The sequence below is a fragment of the Motacilla alba genome, chromosome 25 (assembly GCF_015832195.1).
Source record: "Motacilla alba alba isolate MOTALB_02 chromosome 25, Motacilla_alba_V1.0_pri, whole genome shotgun sequence".
Lineage (NCBI taxonomy): Eukaryota > Metazoa > Chordata > Aves > Passeriformes > Motacillidae > Motacilla > Motacilla alba.
This window is the reverse complement of record NC_052040.1, coordinates 109,526-132,535: the sequence shown is the minus strand read 5'-3', so window position 1 is coordinate 132,535 and position 23,010 is coordinate 109,526. Positions and strand designations below refer to the sequence as shown.

The window sequence follows — 23,010 nt, the reverse complement described above, 5'->3', positions numbered from 1 at the left end:
AAGATTCCAGGATTCCCAGGGCAGGTTTATTTGGGATTCCAGGGATCAATCCCAGATCCTGCCCGGGTTATCCCATGGATTTCAGTCCCTGGGGTGGTGGGAATGTGCCTGGGATGGGATTTTTTGGGATTTCAGGATCTTTTCCAGAGAGTTCCAGGATCCCCAGGGCAGGTTTGTTTGGGATTCCAGGGATCAGTCCTGGATCCCTGGGGTTATCCCGTGGGTTCCCCTCCCAGCCCCATCCCGGCTCCCCCGGCCCAGGGAGAGGTTTCCCTCCCTCATCCCAGGAGTTTCGGGATCGCTCCGGGCGCGGAATTCCGCGGGTTCCCGGTGCCAGGGAGAGGGAAAAGGATCCCCCCGGGCCGGGCAATTCCCGGAATTCCCAGCCAAACCGGCTCTGCCGCTTCCCGCTTTTCCAGGAGCGGCTCCGTTAATCATTGCCCGAGCCCTTGGAGCTGCCGCCTGGAGAATTCCCCTGGAGAATTCCCGGAAAAACCGACGCCAAGCCAAAAAGCAGCAGAAATTCCCATTTTCCCGCATTTGGGATCTCTTCCCAAAAAGGGTTGGGATTCCCAGCTGGAAAATCCCACGAAACCTGGGATAAAGCGCGTTTAAAGCAGGAAAAATGGGGAGAATTCCCGTTTTCCAACATTTCTGCCCACTGGGTTCCTCCCCACAGCAGGATTGGGATTCCCAGCTGGAAAATCCCCCAAAAATTGGGATAAACCAGTTTTTAAGCAGGAAAAATGGGGGGAAATTCCCTTTTCCCAATATTTCTGCCCCCTGGCTTCCTTCCCACAGCAGGACTGGGATTCCCAGCTGGAAAATCCTGTGGAAACCCGGGATAAACCAGTTTTGAAGCAGGAAGAATGGGGAAAAAATTCAATTTTTCCAACATTTCTGCCCCCTGGCTTCCTTCCCACGCTGGAATTGGGATTCCCAGCTGGAAAATCCCCCAAAATTTGGGATAGACCCGGTTTAAAGCAGGACCAAAGTGGAAAATTCCCGTTTTCCCGCGGTCTGCCGTGGTTTTCCCTGGTGCTGCTCCAGGCAGCCGCAGCCCCCGGCAGGGAGGGAACCCAATGTTGCCAAGCCCAGCAGAAATTCCGGAGGGATCCCGACTCCCGGAATGCCTGCCGGCCTCGGGACGTGGGAAAATGAAACTTTCCCTGGATCCTGGGGCTGGCTCCTTGGGAATGTGGGGGAATGAAACTTTCCCTGGATCCTGGGGCTGGTTCTTTGGGAATGTGGGGGAATGAAGCTCTCCCTGGATCCTGAGGGTCGGATCCTTGGGAATGTGGGGGAATGAAGCTCTCCCTGGATCCCCGGGGCTCCCACGTTCAGTTGGGAATTGATCCCGTAGAAATCCAGGGGGTTTGGGAATCCCGGCTCCTCGGAGAGCCCCAGCAGCCGGGAAGGAGCCCAGGGGGCAGAAATGTTGGGAAAATGGGATTTTCCCCCATTTTTCCTGCTTTAAACATGGTTTATCCCGGGTTTCATGGGATTTTCCAGCTGGGAATCCCAGTCCTGCTGTGGAAAGGAACACAGTGGGCAGAAATGTTGGAAAATGGGATTTTTCCCCATTTTTCCTGCTTTAAAACTGGTTTATCCCAGATTTTCCACAGGATTTTCCAGCTGGGAATCCCAATCCTACTGTGGGCAGGAGCCCAGTGGGCAGAAATGTTGGGAAAAGGGAATTTTTTCCCATTCCAAGCTCCATTTTTTCGGGATTTTCGGATTTTTGGGAGCCGGGAAGGCGGAGCAGGGCTGGGGTCCCTCCGGAGTTGCCACTGGCATGGGAATTGTGGGAATTTTCTGGGAATTGGGGGAATTTTGTGGGAATTTTGTGGGAATTTGAATTGTGGGAATCGCCGTGGCTCGGCCAGCCCCGAGGCAATTAAGGAGCTTTAATTAAGCCGAATTAAACGAGTTTTTTATAGCCTGGTTAAGCCGCGGCCGCTTCCAGAGGGGCAGGAGAAGCCTCTGGGATCCAGAGGGATCAGATCCAGCTGGGATCTGCCGGGGGGGTTGGGGTCTGAACCCCGGGGGGGATTTGGGATCTGATCCCAGGGGGATCCAGGGGGGTTTGAGGTCTGCCAGGGGGATTTGGGATCTGGGATTTGGGATCTGCCGGGAGGATTTGGGATCTGCCGGGGAGGTTTGGGATCTGGGATTTGGGATCTGCTGGGGGATTTGGGATCTGCCAGGGGGATTTGGGATTTGGGATCTGGGATTTGGGATCTGCCGGGGGGGTTTGGGGTCTGTCATCCGGGAGTGCGCAGGGGTAGTTCCCGCATTCCCGCATTCCCGCATTCCCGAATCCCCGCAGGTTGAGCGGCCTCTCCTCGTCCCTGGGCGAGTCCCCCTCGGAGCGGAGCTCCCCCGGCCACCGCCGGCAGCCCCCGGACGCCCCCGAGGCCACAGGTGGGACTTTGCTCCTGTGCTCACTCAGGGGACACTCAGGGCACACTCAGGGGACACTCAGGGGACGCTCAGGGGACACTCAGGGCACACTCGGGGCACACTCGGGGGACACTCGGGGGACACTCAGGGGACACTCAGCGCTCACTCAGGGGACACTCAGCACTCACTCGGGGGACACTCAGGGCTCACTCAGGGGTCACTCAGGGGTCACTCAGGGCCGGGGGGCAGCTCCAGATCTTCCCGCGCTCTTGGAACGTTGGGATTTGGGAATTCAGGGTCCCACAAGGGGGGATTGGGGATGGGGGGTCAGTGGTGGCCACAGGAGCTTGTGTCAGGGGGGACAGTGACCCCGAGGTCAGGGTGACAGTGACCCCGAGGTCAGGGGGTGACAGTGACCCCGAGGTCGTTGGGGACAGTGACCCCGAGGTCAGGGTGACAGTGACCCCGAGGTCAAGGTGGCAGTGACCCCAAGGTCAAGGTGACAGTGACCCCGAGGTCAGGGTGACAGTGACCCCAAGGTCAGGGTGGCAGTGACCCCGAGGTCAGGGTGGCAGTGACCCCAAGGTCGTTGGGGACAGTGACCCCGAGGTCAGGGTGGCAGTGACCCCAAGGTCAGGGTGACAGTGACCCCGAGGTGAGGGTGGCAGTGACCCCAAGGTCAGGGTGACAGTGACCCCGAGGTGAGGGTGGCAGTGACCCCAAGGTCAGGGTGACAGTGACCCCGAGGTCAGGGTGACAGTGACCCCGAGGTCAGGGTGTCAGGGTTCCTCAGAGCCCAGCCCGGACTCAGAGGCTCACTGGCTCCTCTTGCTCCTGTCCCGTGTCCGTCTGTCCGTCTGTCCGTCTGTCCGCGTGTCCGTGTGTTCGTGTGTCCGTCTGTTCGTCTGTCCGTGTGTCCGTGTGTTCGTGTGTTCATCTGTCCGTGTGTCCGTCTGTCCGTGTGTCCGCATGTCCGCATGTCCGTCTGTCTGCGTGTCCGTCTGTCCGTGTGTCCGCGTGTCCGTCTGTCCGTGTGTCCGTCTGTCCGTCTGTCCGCGTGTCCGTCTGTCCGTGTGTCCGTCTGTCCGCGTGTCCGTCTGTCCGTCTGTCCGTGTGTCCAGGGCTGGTGCAGCGCTGCGTCATCATCCAGCGGGACCAGCATGGCTTCGGCTTCACCGTCAGCGGCGACCGCGTGGTGCTCGTGCAGTCCGTGCGGCCCGGTGCGGGATGGACACGGGGTGGACACGGGATGGACACGGGATGGACAGGGATGGACACGGGATGGACAGGGATGGACACGGGATGGACACGGGATGGACAGGGATGGACAGGGATGGACACGGGATGGACACGGGATGGACACGGGATGGACACGGGATGGACAGGGATGGACAGGGATGGACACGGGATGGACAGGGATGGACACGGGATGGACACGGGGTGGACACGGGATGGACACGGGATGGACACGGGGTGGACAGGGATGGACACGGGATGGACACGGGGTGGACACGGGGTGGACACGGGGGGGACACGGGGGGGACACGGGGTGGACACGGGATGGACAGGGATGGACACAGGATGGACAGGGATGGACACGGGGTGGACACGGGGGGGACAGGGATGGACACGGGGGGGACACGGGATGGACAGGGATGGACACGGGGGGGACAGGGATGGACAGGGATGGACAGGGATGGACACGGGGGGGACAGGGATGGACAGGGATGGACACGGGATGGACAGGGATGGACACGGGGGGGACAGGGATGGACAGGGATGGACAGGGATGGACACGGGGGGGACAGGGATGGACAGGGATGGACACGGGATGGACACGGCCGGACAATCCCCAGGGGTCCCCTCATCCATCCCCAGCCTGAGAAAAATGGGGGGAAATGGAGAAAAATGGGGAAAAAAGGGGGAGAAAAATGTCCGGAGAATGTGGGAGCAGGGGGCTTTCCTGGGAGAAGGGCTTTCCTGGGAGCAGGGGGCTTTCCTGGGAGCAGGGGCCTTTCCTGGGGCCATGTCCCAGCCTGGGGGTTTGCTCTGGGAGTGTTTGGCGTGTTCCCCGTGGAACATTCCGGATCCCCTGACTCCCGCTGTGTGCAGGGGGCGCTGCCATGAGGGCCGGCGTGCAGGAGGGCGACCGCATCCTCAAGGTGGGAATTCCCAGCTCCTCTTCCCCATTCCCGGGGAAATTCCCGATTTCCAGCTCCCCTTCCCCATTCCCGTGGGAATTCCCATTTTCCCAGCCCTTTCCCAGCCCCCATTCCCGGGGGAATTCCCGATTTCCCAGCTCCCCTTCCCCATTCCCGAGGAAATTCCCATTTTTCCCCTTCCCCATTCCCAGGGGAATTCCCATTTTTCCCAGCCCCCATTCCCAGCGGAATTCCCGATTTCCCAGCCCTTTCCCAGCCCCCATTCCCGGGGGAATTCCCGATTTCCCAGCCCTCTCCCGCTTTTCCAGGTGAACGGCACGATGGTGACCAACAGCTCCCACCTGGAGGTGGTGAAGTTGATCAAGTGTGAGTCGGGGCCGCAATTCCCGGGAATTCCCTTCCTGTTCCATCCTGCGGGAATTCCGGGGCAGCCTGGAAGCGTTCCCAGCCCTTTTTCCCACCTTCTCCCAGGAATTCCTTCTCATCCCAGATTCTCCAGGGAAATTCTTCCCACTCCTGGTTTTCCTGGAATTCTTTTTCCTGGAATTTTTTTTCCTGGAATTATTTCCTGGAAATCCTTCTCAGCTCCTTCTCCAGGGTTTTCCTGGGAATCTTTCTCACCCCTTTTTCCCAGATATTCCCTGGAAACCCTCTCCCCCCCGTTTTCCCGGGAATCCTCCTGGCTCCCTTTTCCCAGTTTTTGGAACCCCCCTCATCCCAGATTTTCCCAGGAAATCCTTCCCGCTCCCGTTTCCCCTGGAATTTTTCGCCTGGGATTCTTTCCCCGTGGATTTTCCCTGCGAGCCCCCCTCGCGTTCTCCCGGGGTTTCTCCCGACGTTCCCGTGTGTTCCCAGCCGGTGCCTACGTGGCCCTGACCCTGCTGGGCTCCCCGCCCGGCCCCGTCGGAATTCCGGGATCCCGGCAGGAGCCGGAGCCCGCGGGGGGTCCCCAGGGGCCCCCCCAGCGCATCACGGAGCCCAGGCCCCTGCAGGTGAGCCGGGAATGCCACGGGAGACGGGAATGCCACGGGAGACGGGAATGCCGGGGGAGACGGGAATGCCACGGGAGACGGGAATGCCACAGGGAGACGGGAATGCCATGGGAGACGGGAATGCCGGGGGAGACGGGAATGCCGGGGGAGATGGGAATTCCAGAGGGACCCTGGAATTCCAGGGGAATCTTGCAATTCCAGAGGGAGACCAGAATTCCAGAGGGAGCCCGCTATCCCGTTATCCCATTCCCGCTATCCCGTTATTCCCACCATTCCCATTATCCCGCTATCCTGTTATCCCATTCCCATTATTCCCACCATTCCCGCTATCCCGTTCTTCCCACTGTTCCTGTTATCCCATTCTCATTATCCCATTCCCGCTATCCCGTTATTCCTGCTGTCCTGTTGCTCTCCCGCTGCCATCCCGTGGCCGTTGCGGTGTCCGTGTGTCCCGTATCCTGTTATTCCCGTTGTTCCTGTTGTTCCCGCTATCCCGCTATCCCGTCGGTGTCCGTGTGTCCCGTTGTTCCCATTATTCCCGCTATCCCGCCGGTGTCCGTGTGTCCCGTATCCTGTTATTCCCGTTGTTCCTGTTGTTCCCATTATTCCCGCTATCCCGCCGGTGTCCGTGTGTCCGCAGGACCCCGAGGTGCAGCGGCACGCGGCGCAGATCCTGCGCAACATGCTGCGCCAGGAGGAGGCCGAGCTCCAGGTGCGCCCGCCCCGCGGGAGCCCTGTCCCGGGAAAACCCGGGACAGACCCGGGACAGACCCGGGACAAACCCGGGAAAAACCTGGGAAGATCCCAGAAAACCCGGGACAAACCCGGGAAAAACCTGGGAAGATCCCAGAAAACCCAGGAAAATCCCGGAAAACCTGGGAAAAACCTGGGAAAATCCCAGAAAACCGGGGTGTTTTGGGGGATATTTTAATTTGATTTTCGGGATTTTCCAGGGATATTTTATTCTGATTTTCCAGGGATATTTCATTTTGGTTTCCAGGGTGTTTCAGGGGCTGTTTTAATTTGATTTCTGGGCTGTTACGGGGGCTGTTTTATTCTGATTTTCGGGGGCTGTTTCATTTGGGTTTCCGGGCTGTTTTGGGGGCTGTTTCATTTCGGGTTTTGGGATTTTCCGGGGATATTTTATTCTGATTTTCCGGGGCTGTTTCATTCTGATTTTCGGGGTGTTTCTGGGGCTGTTTCATTTGGGTTTCCGGGCTGTTCGGGGCGCGCTCTGCGCTTGCCCCGGCCGTGCGGTGTGTCACTCCGTGTCCGTGTGTCCGTGTGTCACCCCGTGTCCGTGTGTCACTCCGTGTCCGTGTGTCCGTGTGTCCGTGTGTCACCCCGTGTCCGTGTGTCACTCCGTGTGACCGTGTGTCCATGTGTCCGTGTGTCACTCCGTGTCCGTGTGTCCCTCTGTGTGTCCCTCTGTGTGTCCGTGTGTCCCTCCGTGTGTCCGTGCGTCCGTCCCGCAGCGGTTCCAGGAGCTGCTGCAGCGGCAGCCGGGCGCGGCGCTGGAGGAGCAGCTGGAGGGCGCGCGGCGCCGGCTGGGGCAGCTGCAGCTCAAGGTGCTGCAGGAGGCGCGCGCCGCCCCGGTACGGGAACGGCAACGGGAACGGGAACGGGAACGGGAATGATCCCGGGAATCCAGGAATGATCCCGGGAACGGGCTGGGGGTGAATGGGAATGGCTGGGAATGATCCGGGAATGAGCCGGGAATGGGCTGGGGATGATCCCGGGAACGGCTGGGGATGAATGGGAATCTGGGAATGATGCCGGGAATGATCCTGGGAATGAGCTGGGAACGGCTGGGGATGAATGGGGATGGCTGGGAAAGATCCCGGGAATGATCTGGGAATGGCTGGGGATGAATGGGAATGGGCTGGGAATAGCAGGGGATGAGCCGGGAATGATCCTGGGAATGATCTGGGAATGATCCCGGGAATCCATGTGGGAATGAGCTGGGAAAGATCTGGGAATGATCCCAGGAATGATCCCGGGAATCGCTGCAGGAATGAGCTGGGAATGATCCCGGGAATGATCTAGGAATCAATCTGGGAATTCAGGAATGATCCAGGAATCAGTCTGAGAATGGATCTGGGAATCAGTCTAGGAATGATCCAGGAATGATCTGGGAATGATCTAGGAATGAATATGGGAATTCTGGGAATAATTTGGGAATGATCTGGGAATGAGTATGGGAATTCTGGGAGTGATCTGGGAATAAGCGTGGAAATCAATCCAGGAATGATCTGGGGATTCTGGGAGTGATCCCGGGGATGACCCCAGGAACTCCAGGAATGATCCTGGAATTTGGTCTGGGAGCAGTTCTGGGAATCATCCTGGGAGTGACCCCAGCATTGCCCCGAGCCCGTCCCGGTGCTTCCCGGGAATTCCGCTGCTCCCGAAGCACGGACCCGGGGACGGAGGGGCTGGCTGGGAATGTGGGGAATTTCCTGGTTCCTGGGTTTCTGGGATCCCTTCCTCCCTGATCCCGGTGCCTTTTCCCAGGATTTGGGCTCCTGGTGCCCGGAGGGGGAGGTTCCCCGGGGCCCGCCGGGGTCCCCGCAGCTCCCGGGGCGATTCCCGAGGGAGCCCCAGGACGCGGAGCCGGGAACGGAGCCCGGCCCCGAGCGCCGCCCGGCCCTGCCGGAGGTGAGGGAATCCCGGGGAAATCTGGGAAAAATCCAGGGAAAAACCCGGGAGAAGGGGGGGGGGGGGGGGGGGGGGAAATCCGGGGAAAATCCAGGAAAAGGGAGGGGAAAATCCAGGAAAAATCTGGAGAAAATCCGGGGAAAATCCAGGAAAAGGGAGGGGAAAATCCAGGAAAAATCCGGGAAAAATCCTGGAAAAGGGCGGGGAAGAGTTTGGGAAAATTTGGGAAAAGGGCAGGGAAACTGCAGGGAAGATTTGGGAAGAGGAAGTTCCAGGAAAGGTTTGGGGAAAAGGGGGAGAAATTCCAGGAAAAGTTTGGGGAAAGCATGGGGGGAATTCCGGGGAAATTTTGGGAGAATGTGGGGGGGAAATTAAGGGAAAACCGGGGGAGAAAGGAGGGAAAAATGGGGAAAATAATTCCAGGAAAAACCTGGGGAAAGGAGATGAAAATCCTGTGACAGACGGGGAAATTCCATTAAAAGTTTGAGGAAAAGCTGGGAAAAATCTGGGAAAAGTTGGAGGGAAATTCTGGGAGAGGAGGAAAAATTCCCCCCAGAACTTGGGGTCCCCCAGAATCCTTTTCCCCGGGAATTCCAAGGGATTTTGGGGATCCTGATCCCGAAATTCCCCTTCCCAGGTGTCCCGGAATTCCGGCTTTTCCAAGCCCGGCAGCCCCCGGAGCTCCCCCGTGCTCGGCTCCCGCCTCGCCGCGGATCCGGTGGGGCTGGAAAACCCCAGGAAATCTGGGAAAATCCCAGAAAATCCCGGGAATCCTCTCGGGGATTCCCCCCGAGCCGTTCCCGGAGCTTGATCCCGGTTTTTTTTTGGGATAGGGATCGGGGAGGCCCCAAATCATCGGCCCCGAGGAGGATTGCGAGCCTGGGAGCGGCAGCAACGAGGTGAGGATGTGGGAAAAGCGGGATTTTTGGGATTTGGGAATTCTAGGTGGGGTTTTTGAGGGGATTTTTGGGATTTTGGGCATTCCCACTTCTCCCTCTCTGCGTTCCCAGAGCGATTCCGTGTTCCAGGATTTGGGAATTCTCAAATCCCGCCCGGCCCACTTGGCCGTTTTCCTGAGGTTCCTCTTCTCCCAGGCCGATCCCACTCCTCTGGTAAGGAACTCCCAAAATTCCCGGGATTTCCTCCCCCTAGGATCCCATTCCCAACCCCTGGCATCTCCCAGAGATTCCAGGAATATTCCTGAGATCAGGATGTTGCGGAATTTCCGGGATTTCCTCTGAATTCCTGGGAATTTCTGCTCTGGGGATCCCATTCCCACCCCCTGGTGCCTCCTGGAGCGCTCCCAGGGCTCCGGATGTTGCAGAATTCCCAGGATTTCCTCAGAACCCCGGGAATTCCCGCTCCCGGCACCCCGGAATTCCTGCCCCCGGCGTTCCCGGGATTCCTGCTCCCGGCGTTCCCGGGGTTCCCTCTCCCGGCGTTCCCGGGGTTCCCTCTCCCGGCGTTCCTGGGATTCCCTCTCCCGGGATTCCCTCTCCCGGGGTTCCCTCTCCCGGCGTTCCCGGGGTTCCCTCTCCCGGCGTTCCCGGGGTTCCCGCTCCCGGCGTTCCCGGCGTTCCGGCTGATCCCGGGTTCCCGCAGCTCTTCCACCTGTGCTGCGAGGTTTGCTGCCGGCAGAGCCCCCGCGACGGCCGCGCCCTGGCCCGGGACGTCTGGAGCATCTTCCTGGACAGGGCGGCGGTGAGCGCCTCGGGCGATTCCCGGGACTCGGGAGCAATGCCTGGGATTTGGGAGGATTTCAAGGGATTTTGGGGGGAATTCCTGGGGATTCGGGGGCAATTCCTGGGATTTTGGGGGGAATTTCTGGGAATCTGGGGGGAATTCCCAGGATTTGGGGGGAATTCCTGGGATTCAGGGGCAATTCCTGGGATTTGGGGAGGAATTCCCAGGATTTAGAAAGGATTTCCGAGGATTTTGAAGAATTTTGGGATGGTATTCTGGAATTTGAGGACAATTTTCAGGAGTGTGGGGAGGATTTTCTGGGATTTTGGGATGGATTTTTCCCAGATTTTGGGGGGCTTTCCCAGATTTTGGAAGCGTTTCCCAGATTTTGGGATGATTTCCCCAGATTTTGGGAGGATTTTGGGATGATTTTCCCAGATTTTGGGGGGCTATCCCAGATCTTGGGTGCTTCTCCCTGTTTTCCAGCCGCTGCGGGTGAAGCTGCCGGAGCAGCTCCTGGCTGAGATCGGTGAGTTCGGAATTCCGGGAATTCCCCCCAGGAAAAGCAGCCGGGGGCCGGGATTGGGAATTCCCAAACTTCTCCCCGGAGCGCTCCCGAAATCCCCGACTCCCTGCAATTCCCAAAACTTCCGGGCTCCAGAGCTGGAAGGCATCCCCAGAATTCCCGAATTTTTCCTGGGATCCCGGAAGGCCGGGCGGGGGTTGGGAAGGAGCGCCGGGCCCCGGGAGCATTCCCGGATTTTTCCCGGATGGGTTTCTCCGGGATTCCCAGAGCTGCGCCTGCGGAACGGCGGCGAGCTGCGGCCGGCGCTGCTGGAGGCGCAGGAGTTCGTCGTCCCGGAGATCCAGGAGCAGCTCCAGGACTACAGGTGAGGGGGAAACCCTGGGAAACCCCGGGAAATTCTGGGAAAACCCCCATTCTGGGAATTCCGGGAGCTCCCCGGGCGTATTTGGGGCAAAACCCCAGGAAAATCCCAAATCTTGGGGGTTTTTGCGCCTCCCAGTCCCGGTTTTTGGCTTTTCCCAGAGCCCCAAATCCTGGATTTGGGAAATCTGGGAATTCCAGGCTCTCCGGTCCCGTTTTTAGCTTTTCCCAGAGCCCCAGATCCCGGACTTTGGGGAATCCGGGAATTCCAGGCTCTCTGGTCCCGTTTTTAGCTTTTCCCAGAGCCCCAGGTCCCGGACTTTGGGGAATCCGGGAATTCCGGGCTCTCCCATCCCGTTCCCGCAGGACGAAGCGCACGCTGGGGCTGGGCAGCCTCTACGGCGAGAACGAGCTGCAGGAGCTGGAGCCGCGCGGCCGCGGCCGGGAGCCACCGGAGCCACCGGGGCCACCGGAGCCACCGGAGCCACCGGGGCCACCGGGGCCAGCGGGGCCAGCGGGGCCAGCGGAGCGCCGGCAGCGCGAGCGGCTGCTGGCCGAGCGCCAGATGGGGCACCTGGGGGACATCCTGTGAGCAATTCCGGGAATTCCAGGGGATCCGGGATCATTGGGATCATGGGGATCATGGGGATGGGGCACCTGGGGGACATCCTGTGAGCAATTCCGGGAATTCCAGGGGATCCGGGATCATTGGGATCATTGGGATCATGGGGATGGGGCACCTGGGGGACATCCTGTGAGCAATTCCGGGAATTCCAGGGGATCCGGGATCATTGGGATCATTGGGATCATGGGGATGGGGCACCTGGGGGACATCCTGTGAGCAATTCCGGGAATTCCAGGGGATCCGGGATCATGGGGATCATGGGGATGGGGCACCTGGGGGACATCCTGTGAGCAATTCCGGGAATTCCAGGGGATCCGGGATCGTGGGGATCATTGGGATCATGGGGATGGGGCACCTGGGGGACATCCTGTGAGCAGCTGGGAATTCCAGGGGATCCGGGATCATTGGGATCATTGGGATCGCTGGGATCGTGGGGATGGGGCACCTGGGGGACATCCTGTGAGCATCCGGGATCTGGGATCACTGGGATCATTCATTGGGATCACTGGGATCACGGGGATCATTGGGGCACCTGGGGGACATCCTGTGAGCAACTCCAGGATCTGGGATCACTGGGATCATTCATTGGGATCATTGGGATCATTGGGATCACGGGGATGGGACACCTGGGGGACATCCTGTGAGGAATTCCGTGGGATTTGGGAATTCCAGGGGATTTGGGATCACTGGGAGTTCCTGATGGGATTGTGGGGCTGCAGTGGGAATTTTGGGATTGGGAATGGGAATTTTCAGATTGGGAATGGCAGAATCCAAGGAATTCCTTTTCCCGCAGCTCCAAGTACGAGGAGGAGCGGAGGTGAGCGGATCCAGCGGGGAAGAACCCCGGGAATTTTCCCTGTGGATGCATCCCCGGAATTCCCAATTCTCCCGCTCTCCCGGCGGATCCGGGAACGCCGGGAGCCCGGCCGATCCCACCCTCTGGAATTCTCTTCCCCAGCTCTCCCATGGCCTTCGCCCTCAGCACCTTCATGGCGCACGCCGGGATCCGGCCCCGCGAGGGCCGGGAATGCCGGGAGGGGCGGGAATGCCGGGAATGCCGCGGCCCCGGAGCCCCCGAGAAGCTCCCGGACAAGGACAAGTGGCTGCCCTTCTTCCCCAAGGCCAAGAAGGTGGGAACGGCCGGAATTCCGGGAATCCCCGCGAGCGGATCCCGGGAGCAGATCCCAGGGCTCCGGCCTGGGGGTTTCAGTGGGAATTCTGGGAATTTTCACCCAAATCCCGGGAGGTTTGGACCCGAATTCCGGGAGTTTTCGGACCCAGATCCTGGGGTTCGGGGTTGAGGATGGGAAATTCGGGGTCTGGGATGGGAATTTGGGATTTGGGATGGAAATTAGGGATAGGGATTTTGGGATAGGGATTCTGGGGTTGGGGCCGGGGAGTTCCCGGGATTCCAAGCGATTCCAGGATTTTTTCCCAACAGAGCAGCAGCTCCAGGAAGGAGAAGGAGCAGAGGCAGAACCCGATCCTGAAATACATCGGGAAACCCCGGAGCTCCTCCCAGAGCAGTGAGTCAGCCCGGAATTCCTGGGATTTCTTGGGATTTCCTGGGAATTCCTGGGATTTCCTGGGATTTTCCCGGGATTTCCCTGGGGTTTCCCTGGGGTTTCCCTGGGATTCCCGTTCCCACGTTCCCATCCCGTTTTTTTCCGTTCTCATCCCATCAGCGTTCCCGAATTCCCACTTTTCCCCGGGGTTTTGGGAGTTTTGACATCTCCTCTTTGTTTTCCAGCATTTCATGTCCCCCTGTCCCCTGCCGAAGGTAAAAATTCCCAGGTTTTTTGTTGCTTTTCCTTCGTTTTTCCATGATTTTTTCCCCATGGTTTTGGGGTTTGTTCCCATTTTTTCTTCCCTGGTGAAATTCCCGGGAACTCCGGGCTTTGGGGGGTTGGCGTTTGGGATTTAGCATCAGGAATTTTGGGATTTAAGATGGAAATTCGGGATTTAGGATCAGGAATTCGGGATTTGGGATGGGAAATTCGGGATTTAGGATCAGTAATTTTGGATTTGGGATGGGAATTTTGGGATTTAGGATCAGGAATTTGGGCTTTAGGATGGGAAATTTGGGAATTAGGATGGGAGTTTTGGGCTTTAGGATGGGAATGGGATTTAGGATCAGGAATTCGGGATTTAAGATGGGAATTTGGGATTTGGGGTGGGAAGTTCGGGGTTTGGGTTGGTAAATTCGGGATTTAAGATCAGGAATTTTGGGATTTGGGGTGAGAATTTGCGATTTAGGATGGGAAATTCAGGATTTAGGGTCAGGAATTCGGGATTTAGGCTGGGAATTTGGGGTTTGGGCTGGGAATTTGGGATTTGGGCTGGGAATTTGGGGTTTAGGGTCAGGAATTTGGGGTTTGGGCTGGGAATTCGGGGTGTGGGGTCGGGGAGCGTCCCCGTGGCCCCCAGCCCCCGGCGTTCCGGGCTCTTCCAGCGGTGAAGCCGGGCAACGTCCGGACCATGATCCAGCACTTCGAGGGCGGCCACGGGGAGCCCGCGGAGCCGGGCGCGCAGCGCCTCTCCACCGGCAGCATCCCCGAGGGGCTGCTGCAGCCCGACAGGTGCGCGGGGCCCGGCACGGGGGGCCCAATCCCGGGGCTTTTCCCTAAAATCCTGGGGGTTTTCCCGCAACTCCGGGGGTTTTACCCCAAAATCCTGCATCTTTTCTCAGAATCCCGGGGGTTTTCCCCAAAATCCTGGGGGGTTCCCCAAATCCCGGGGCTTTTCCTTAAAATCCTGAGTGTTTTCCCAGAATTCCGGTGGTTTTCCCAAATTCCAGGGCTATTCCTCAAATTCCGGGGGTTTTCCCTAAAATCCTGGGGATTTTTACCTTAATTCCAGGGATTTTTTTTTGCCATAATTCCGGGGATTTTTGCCATAATTCCGGGGACATTTTGCTGTAATTCCCAGGATTTTTTGCCATAATTCCGGGGATTTTTTTCCCGAAATCCTGGGATTTTTTACCCTAATTCCTGGGGATTTTTTGCCCAGAGTCCCAGGGGTTTTTTACCCTAATTCCTGGGGATTTTTTACCCGGAATCCCGGGGTTTTTTACCGTAATCCTGGGGGTTTTTTGCCCGGAATCCCGGGGTTTTTTACCCTAATTCCTGGGGGTTTTTTGCCCGGAATCCCGGGGTTTTTTACCCTAATTCCTGGGGGTTTTTTGCCCGGAATCCCGGGGTTTTTTACCCTAATTCCTGGGGGTTTTTTGCCCGGAATCCCGGGGTTTTTTGCCCTAATTCCCGGGGTTTTTTGCCCTTGCAATCCCGGGATGTTTGCCCGGCGCCCGGGGCTCGGTGGCAGGGTGCCAGACCGTCCCCGTGCCCGGCAGCTCGCGGGGCGAGGCGCGCCTGGGCCGCTCGGAGTCGCTGAAGGGGCGCGAGGAGCTGCGGCGCTCGCGGCGCGCCGAGCCCGTGCCGCGCTCCCGCAGCGACGTCGACATGGACGCGGGCGGCGAGACCCCCCGGCTGCACTCGGCCTCCTCCTCCGCCTCCAGCCTCTCCAACAGGTGGGCGTCCCCCCAAATCCCGGAATTCCCGCCATTCCAGAGGCTCCGGGCCCGGAGTTTGGGGTCCGGGGACATCCCAACCCAGATTTCGGGGTTTGGGATGGCAGTCTGGGAAAGAAGGGGAAATTTGGATGGGGGGAAGTTGGGATTTGGGGTTTTTGGGGAGGGTTTTGCACCTCCAGCCTCTCCAACAGGTGGGAATTCCCCCAAATCCCAGAATTCCTGGAATTCTAGAGGGTCCGGCCCCAGATTTTGGGGTTTGGGATGGAAGTCTGGGAAGGTGGGAGCATTGGGATCAGGAGAAATTTGGGATTTGGGGGTTTTTGGAGAGGGTTTTGCACCTCCAGCTTCTCCAGCAGGTGGGGATTCCCAGAAATCCCAGAATTCCCGCAACTCCAGAGGGACCAGCCCCAGCTTTTGCGGTTTGGGATGGAAGTCTGGGAGAGGAGGGGAAATCAGGATGGGGGAAGTCGGGATTTGGGGTTTGGGGATGGGGTTTAGGGGCTTGGAAGGAGGGAGGGTTTTTTATTCCCTCAGGTCCCGAGTTCCATGGAGAAATCCGTGGAATGTGACGGGGTTTGGGGTTGAATCCCTGGATTTCCAGGGTGAACCCCTCGGGGTCAGGGAAAACTTGGGATTTTGGGACACCCCAGGGGGATTGTTCCGTTCTTTTCCCAGATCCCTGGAAAACCCCACCCCCCCCTACACGCCAAAGATGGGGCGCAGGTGAGTGACCCCCCCCACCTTGGGATTCCCATTCCCACTTCTCCCCAGTTTTCCCTCTTTTTTCCCATTCTTTTCCTCATCCTTTCCCCATTTCCCTCCCCTTTTCCCCCCATTTTTCCCCCCAAACTTCCCCAAATTTCCCCCAATTTTCCCCATTTTTCCTCCCCTTTTTTCCCATTTTCCCCCCATTTTCCCCCCAATTTTCCCCAATTGTGCCCATTTTTTGCCCCCCAATTTCCCCATTTTCCCCCATTTTCCCCCCAATTTCCCCCCCATTTCCCCCCCTTTTTCCTCCATTTTTCCCCCCACTGTTTCCCCCCAATCTCCCCCAATTTCCCCATTTCTTCCCCCTTTCCCCCATTTTCCCCCCCAATTTTCCCCTTTTTTCCCATTTTCCCCCCATTTTCCCCCCAATTCCCCGTTTCTCCTCCCAGGAGCTTGGATTCCCCCAGCCCGGCCTTCGGCCCCGACGCCTTCCTCCCTCACCTGCTGGAGGACGAGCAGGGCCCCGCGCCCGACCTGGAGCCGGAGCCCGACCCCCAGAACCCCCCGAATTCCCAGGGCTCCCCGAATTCCCAGGGCTCCCCGCACTCCCAGGGCTGGCAGCAGGGCTCCCCCAGCTCGCAGAGCTGGCAGCACTCGGTCAGCCGGGAGCTGCTGGCCAGCCTGTCCCAGCGCGACGTGGACCGCCAGGAGGTCATCAACGGTGCGCCAGCCGGGAATGCCGGAATGCGGGAATGCCGGAATGCCGGGAATGCCGGGGGTTCGGGGGGCTGGAGATGGGGGGAGGCTTCTGGGGCCATCGTTCCTGGGATTTAGGGGCTCGTTCCTGGGATCTGGGGGCTCACTGCCAGCCCTTTCCAGGATTTGGGGTCTCACTCCCGGGATTTGGGGTCTCATTCCCAGTTCCTTGCTGGATTTGGGATCTCATTCTTGGATTTGGGATCTCACTGCCAGCCCTTTTCCAGGATTTGGGGTCTCATTCCCAATTTTTTCCCGGGATTTGGGGCTGGTTTTGGGGTGCTGGGGCTGGTTCTGGGTGTCGGGTTCTGCTCCGGGGGCTGCTTTGGGAATTGGATGTCCCCAGTGTGTCCCCAGTGTCCCCGCTGTGTCCCCAGAGCTGTTTGTCACCGAGCTGTCCCACCCGCGGGTGCTGTCCCTGTGTCCCCAATGTGTCCCCAATGTGTCCCCAATGTCCCCAGAGCTGTTTGTCACCGAGCTGTCCCACCTGCGCATCCTGCGCGTTCTGGATTTGCTTTTCTTCCAACGCCTGCGCCGGGAGCAGCTCCTGAGCCGGGAGGAGCTGGGGCTGCTCTTCCCCAACCTGCCCGACCTCATCGACGTGCACAGTGAGACCAAATCCCAAATCCCAAAATCCCAAATCCCCGAAACCCTGAAATCCCAAATCCCTGAAATCCCCAAAATCCTGAAATCCCGAATCCCTGAAATCCCCAAAACCCTGAAATCCCAAGTCCCCAAAATCCTGAAATCCCGAATCCCTGGAATCCCCAAAATCCCAAATCCCCGAAACCCTGAAATCCCAAATCCCTGAAATCCCAAATCCCCAAAATCCTGAAATCCCAAATCCCTGAAATCCGCAAAATCCTGAAATCCCAAATCCCCAAAATCCTGCAATCCCGGAATTCCTGACCCCACTGGGTCCCCGGATCCCCCGGGATCCTGCTCTTCCCTGACCTGCCCGAGCTCATCGACTGCGCAGTGCGACAAATCCCTGGAATTCCCAAAATCCCAAACTCACCTCCCTTCTCCCTCCCTTTTCCCCCTTTTCCCCCTCTCCCCTCTCCCCTGTCCCTCCGCCTCCCCTCCTGCGTCCCCAGATTCCTTCTGGGAATCCATGAGGAGGCTCCGGGAGGAGCAGGGACCCCTCATCGGCGACATCGGCGACCTCATGCTGGCCCGGGTAAGGCAGCCCTGACCCCCGAACCCCAAAAAACAAACACTGAACCCCAAACCCTGAACCCTGAACCCCAAACCCCAAACCCTGAACCCCAAACCCTGAACCCCAAAAAACAAACCCTGAACCCCAAACCCTGAACCCTGAACCCCAAACCCCGAACCCCAAACCCTGAACCCTAAACCCCGAACCCCAAACCCTGAACCCCAAACCCCAAACCCCAAAAAACAAACCCTGAACCCCAAACCCTGAACCCCAAACCCCAAACCCTGAACCCCAAAAAACAAACCCTGAACCCCGAACCCCAAACCCTGAACCCCGAACCCCGAACCCCAAACCTAGAACCCCAAACCAGTGCACAAACTCCCGGGGACTTTGGGACTCCTGGAGATTTTGGGACTCCTGGGGACTTTGGGACTCTTGGGGATTCCGGGACTCCCAGGGGCATTTTGGGACTCCGGGGCCATTCCTGAACTCCGGGGGCGTTTCGGGACTCCCGGGGATTCCGGGACTCCGGGGCCATTCCAGGGCTCCGGGGCCGTTCCGGGGCTCCGGGGCCGTTCCGGGACTCCCGGGGCCATTCCAGGGCTCCGGGGCCGTTCCGGGGCTCCGGGGCCGTTCCGGGAACCCCGTTTTCCCCCCGGTTGTTCCCAGTTTGAGGGCGCTGCCAAGGAGGAGTTCCAGCGCGCGGCCGCCGCCTTCTGCTCGTCGCAGTCGGTGGCGCTGGAGCTGATCCGCACCAAGCAGCGCAAGGAGAGCCGCTTCCAGCTCTTCATGCAGGTCTGGCCCGCGTCCGTCTGTCCCGCGTCCGTCTGTCCCGCGTCCGTCTGTCCCTCCGTCCTCGCCCCGCTTTTATTGCCCTTCCCCCCTGGTTTCCCCCTCCTCTTGTTCCCCGCTATCTCCCCACACTGGGGTCAGGAATTCCGGGATTCCGGGATCGGGGGAAGCCATGGGGTCAGGAATTCCGGGATTCTGGGATTGGGGGAGGCACTGGGGTCAGGAATTCCGGGATTGGGGGAAGCAGTGGGGTCAGGAATTCCGGGATTCCGGGATCGGGGGAAGCCATGGGGTCAGGAACTCCGGGATTCTGGGATTGGGGGAGGCACTGGGGTCAGGAATTCCGGGATTCCGGGATTGGGGGAAGCAGTGGGGTCAGGAACTTTGGGATTTTGGGAACCCTTGGGGTGAGGAACTGCGGGATTTAGGGGAACCCTTGGGGTGAGGAACTGCGGGATTTTGGGAAGCAGTGGGGTGAGGATCTCCGGGATTTTGGGAGGCAGCGGGGTGAGGAGTCCCGCGGTTTGGGAGCCATTGGGGTGAGGATCTCCGGGATTTTGGGAGGCAGCGGGGTGAGGAATCCCGCGGTTTGGGATCCATTGGGGTGAGGATCTCCGGGATTTTGGGAGGCAGCGGGGTGAGGAATCCCGCGGTTTGGGATCCATTGGGGTGAGGATATCTGGGATTTTGGGAGGCAGCGGGGTGAGGAATCCCGCGGTTTGGGAACGCCGTGCCCCGCCAGGAGGCCGAGAGCCACCCGCAGTGCCGGCGGCTGCAGCTGAAGGACCTGCTGATCGCCGAGATGCAGCGGCTCACCAAGTACCCGCTGCTGCTGGAGAGCGTCCTCAAGTGCACCCCGGGTAGGAGCCGCAGCTCCCGGGGCTGCCCCAGCGCCTCACCCCGCTTCCCCTCCCCGCTCGCCCGCCGTTTTCCTGTAAATCCCCTGCATTTTCCCCTGGATGTTCCCCTTTTTTCCCCATTTTCCCCGTTATCCCCTGGATTTTCCCCATTTTCCCCTGCATTTTCCCCTGGATGTTCCCCTTTTTTCCCCATTTTCCCCTGGATGTTCCCATTCCCAGCAGGCTCGGCAGGGTCACTGCTCCGAGCCCGCAAGCAGTGACCCTGATCCCACTTTTCCCCATTTTTCCCCATTTTTCCCCATTTTTCCCCATTTTCCCCCATTTTTCCCTGGATGTTCCCGTTCCCAGCAGGCTCGGCGGAGCACCAGAAGCTGCTCCGTGCCCGCGAGCAGTGACCCTGATCCCATTTTCCCCATTTCCCATTATTTTTCCCGATGTTTTCCCGTTCCCAGCGGGCTCGGCGGAGCACCAGAAGCTGCTCCGTGCCCGCGAGCAGTGACCCTGATCCCATTTTCCCCATTTCCCATTATTTTTCCATGTTTTCCCCGTTCCCAGCGGGCTCGGCGGAGCACCAGAAGCTGCTGCGGGCGCGCGAGCAGTGACCCTGATCCCATTTTCCCCATTTCCCATTATTTTTCCCGATGTTTTCCCGTTCCCAGCGGGCTCGGCGGAGCACCAGAAGCTGCTCCGTGCCCGCGAGCAGTGACCCTGATCCCATTTTCCCCATTTCCCATTATTTTTTCCGATGTTTTCCTGTCTCCCAGCGGGCTCCGTGGAGCACCAGAAGCTGCTCCGTGCGCGCGAGCAGTGACCCTGATCCCGTTTTCCCCATTTCCCATGGATTTTCCCGATGTTTTCCTGTCTCCCAGCGGGCTCGGCGGAGCACCAGAAGCTGCTCCGTGCGCGCGAGCAGTGACCCTGATCCCATTTTTCCCATTTTTCCCGATGTTTTCCCGTTCCCAGCGGGCTCGGCGGAGCACCAGAAGCTGCTCCGTGCGCGCGAGCAGTGACCCTGATCCCATTTTTCCCATTTTTCCCGATGTTTTCCCGTTCCCAGCGGGCTCGGCGGAGCACCAGAAGCTGCTCCGTGCCCACGAGCAGTGACCCTGATCCCATTTTCCCCATTTCCCATTATTTTTCCCCACGTTTTCCCGTTCCCAGCGGGCTCGGCGGAGCACCAGAAGCTGCTCCGTGCGCGCGAGCAGAGCCGGGCGCTGCTGCGGGCGGTCAACGAGGCCGTGCGGCGCGCCGAGAACCGGCAGCGGCTGCGGGAGCACCAGCGGCGCCTGGACACCTCGGCGCTGGAGAGGAGCAGCAACCCGCTGGCCGCGCAGTTCCGGGTACGGCCCCGACGGGAAATCCCACGATTTTCCATGGGAAACCCCCAGTTTTCCACGGGAATCCTCCATTTTTCCATGGGAATCCCTGGTTTTCCATAGGAATCCTCCATTTCTCCATGGGAATCCTCCGTTTTTCCACAGGAATCCCCCATTTTTCCGTGGAAATTGCCCAATTTTCATTGGAAATCCCCCATTTTTCCATGGAAATCCCTCATTATTCCATGGGAATCCTCCATTTTTCCATGGGAATGCCCCATTTTTCCATGAGAATCCCCCATTTTTCCATGGGAATCCCTGGTTTCCCATGGGAATGCCCCATTTTTCCATGGGAATCCTCCATTTTTCCATAGGAATCTCCCATTTTTCCATGGGAATCCCTGGTTTTCCATGGAAATCCCCATTTTTCCATGGCAATTCCCCATTTTTCCATGGGAATCCCTCAGTTTTCCATGGGATCCCTCAGTTTCCCATGGTTTTTGGGGTGTTTTCCATGGATTTTGGGGTGTTTCTGTGGATATTGGGGTGTTTCCCATGGATTTTGGGGTGTTTTCCATGGATTTTGGGGTGTTTTCCATGGATTTTGGGGAGTTTGTCATGAATTTTGGGGTGTTTCCCATGGATTTTGGGCTGTTTCCATGGATTTTGGTCCCTCAGAACCTGGACCTGACCGCGCACCGGATGATCCACGAGGGGCCCCTGACCTGGAGAGTGGGCAAGGACAAGAGCGTGGGTACGGACTGGGGGGACGGGGCTCCAGAAATCCCCAAAAAAACACCCCCAAAACCGAATAAAAAATCCCAGAAAATCCCCCAAAAGATCCCCCAAAAACTGAATTAAAAAATCCCCCCAAATCCCCCCAAAAATCCCCCCAAAAATCCCCAAAAAATCCCCAAAAAATCAGAAAAACATCCCCAAAAATAAAAAAAAATCCCAAGAAATCCCAAAAAAATCCATAAAAATTAAAACAAAAATTCCCAAAAAATCCCAAAAATCCCAGAAAAATCCCAAGAAATCCCCAAAAAATCCATAAAAATCCCCAAAAAATCCCAAAAAAATCCCAAAAAATCCCCCCAAAAATCCCCCAAAAATAAAAAAAAAATCCCAGAAAAATCCCAAGAAATCCCCCCAAAAATCCAGAAAAATCTCAAAAAATCCCCCAAAAAATCCCAAAATATCCCCCCAAAAAATCCCCAAAAAATCAAAAAAAATCCCAAAAAATCCCCAAAGATCCCCCAAAAAATCCCCAAAGATCCCCCAAAAATCCCCAAAAATCTCGGAAGAATCAAAACAAAAATCCCACCAAATCCTGCGTCGGCCCGCGCGGGCAGAGCTGCAGGTGCTGCTGCTGGAGGAGCTGCTGGTGCTGCTGCAGCGGCAGGACGAGCGCTGGCTGCTCAAGTGCCACGGCCGCGGCGGCGACGCCAAGCAGAGCTTCAGCCCCGTGCTCAAGCTCAGCTCGCTGCTCGTGCGCTCCGTGGCCACAGGTGGGCTGGGAGCCCGGGAATTCCGGGAAATCCGGGAATGACGTGGGGGGAAATGGGGGGAAGACGGGGGTTTGGGGGTAAAAAATGGGGTTTTGTGCGAAAAAATGGGGGTTTTATGGGGGGAAATGGGGAAAAAAGAGGGTTTTGGGTTAAAAAATGGGGTTTTGTGTGAAAAAATGGGGATTTTATGTGGGGAAATGGGGTAAAAAGGGGGTTTTGGGTTGAAAAATGGGGGGGTTTTGTGTAAAAATGGGGGTTTTGGGTTAAAAAAATGGGGTTTTGGGTTGAAAAATGGGGGGAAAATTGGGGGAAATGGGGGGAAAATTGGGGAAAATGGGGCTTCAGGCCTGTCATCAGCTCCTTGCTCCGTGGCCACAGGTGGGAGCAGGAAATCCGGGAATTCCGGGAATTCTGGGAATCGTGGGGCTGGGAATGGGGAGGAATTTCGGGAATTGTGGGGCTGGGAACAGGAGGAATTTTGGGAATTGTGGGGCTGGGAACGGGAGGAATTTTGGGGATTGTGGGGCTGGGAACGGGAGGAATTTTGGGAATTCTGGTGCTGGGAATGGGAGGAATTTGGGGGATTTTGTCCCCCCAGACAAGCGCGCCCTGTTCATCATCTGCACCTCGGAGCTGGGGCCCCAGATCTACGAGCTGGTGGCGCTGACGCCCTCGGAGAAGAACACGTGAGGGAAACGCTGGAAAACCCCCCGGGAAGGGCTGGAAAAACCCCCGGGAAGGGCTGGAAAAGTCCCTGGGGGATGAGGTCCTTGGGAAGGGCTGGGATTCCTCCATCCAGGGGATGAGATCCTTGGGAAGGGCTGGGAAACTCCCCGGGAAGGGCTGGGATTCCTCCCTCGGGGGATGAGATCCTTGGGAAGGGCTGGGATTCCTCCATCCAGGGGATGAGATCCTTGGGAAGGGCTGGGATTCCTCCATCCAGGGGATGAGATTCTTGGGATGGGCTGGAAAAGTG

At 58.2% G+C, this 23,010-nt stretch overlaps 1 protein-coding gene across 1 annotated transcript; it reads left to right on the top strand.

Moving 5' to 3' along the window:
• Positions 1-1,255: 1,255 nt before the first annotated feature.
• Positions 1,256-22,891, top strand: LOC119711450 (rho guanine nucleotide exchange factor 11-like). Its single transcript, XM_038161693.1, has 32 exons — positions 1,256-1,297; positions 2,289-2,424; positions 3,525-3,623; positions 4,516-4,565; positions 4,874-4,931; positions 5,421-5,557; positions 6,198-6,269; positions 7,033-7,152; positions 8,069-8,212; positions 8,850-8,930; positions 9,046-9,111; positions 9,223-9,324; positions 9,815-9,913; positions 10,382-10,424; positions 10,689-10,785; positions 11,148-11,369; positions 12,200-12,223; positions 12,365-12,536; positions 12,848-12,932; positions 13,157-13,186; positions 13,859-13,985; positions 14,756-14,932; positions 15,611-15,658; positions 16,093-16,364; positions 16,777-17,007; positions 17,497-17,579; positions 18,228-18,353; positions 19,093-19,210; positions 20,372-20,550; positions 21,205-21,280; positions 21,879-22,034; positions 22,633-22,891. The coding sequence occupies exons 1-32, from the start codon at positions 1,256-1,258 to the stop codon at positions 22,722-22,724; spliced, it is 3,564 nt and encodes a 1,187-aa protein (XP_038017621.1). The 3' UTR covers positions 22,725-22,891.
• The last annotated feature ends 119 nt before the right edge of the window (positions 22,892-23,010 follow it).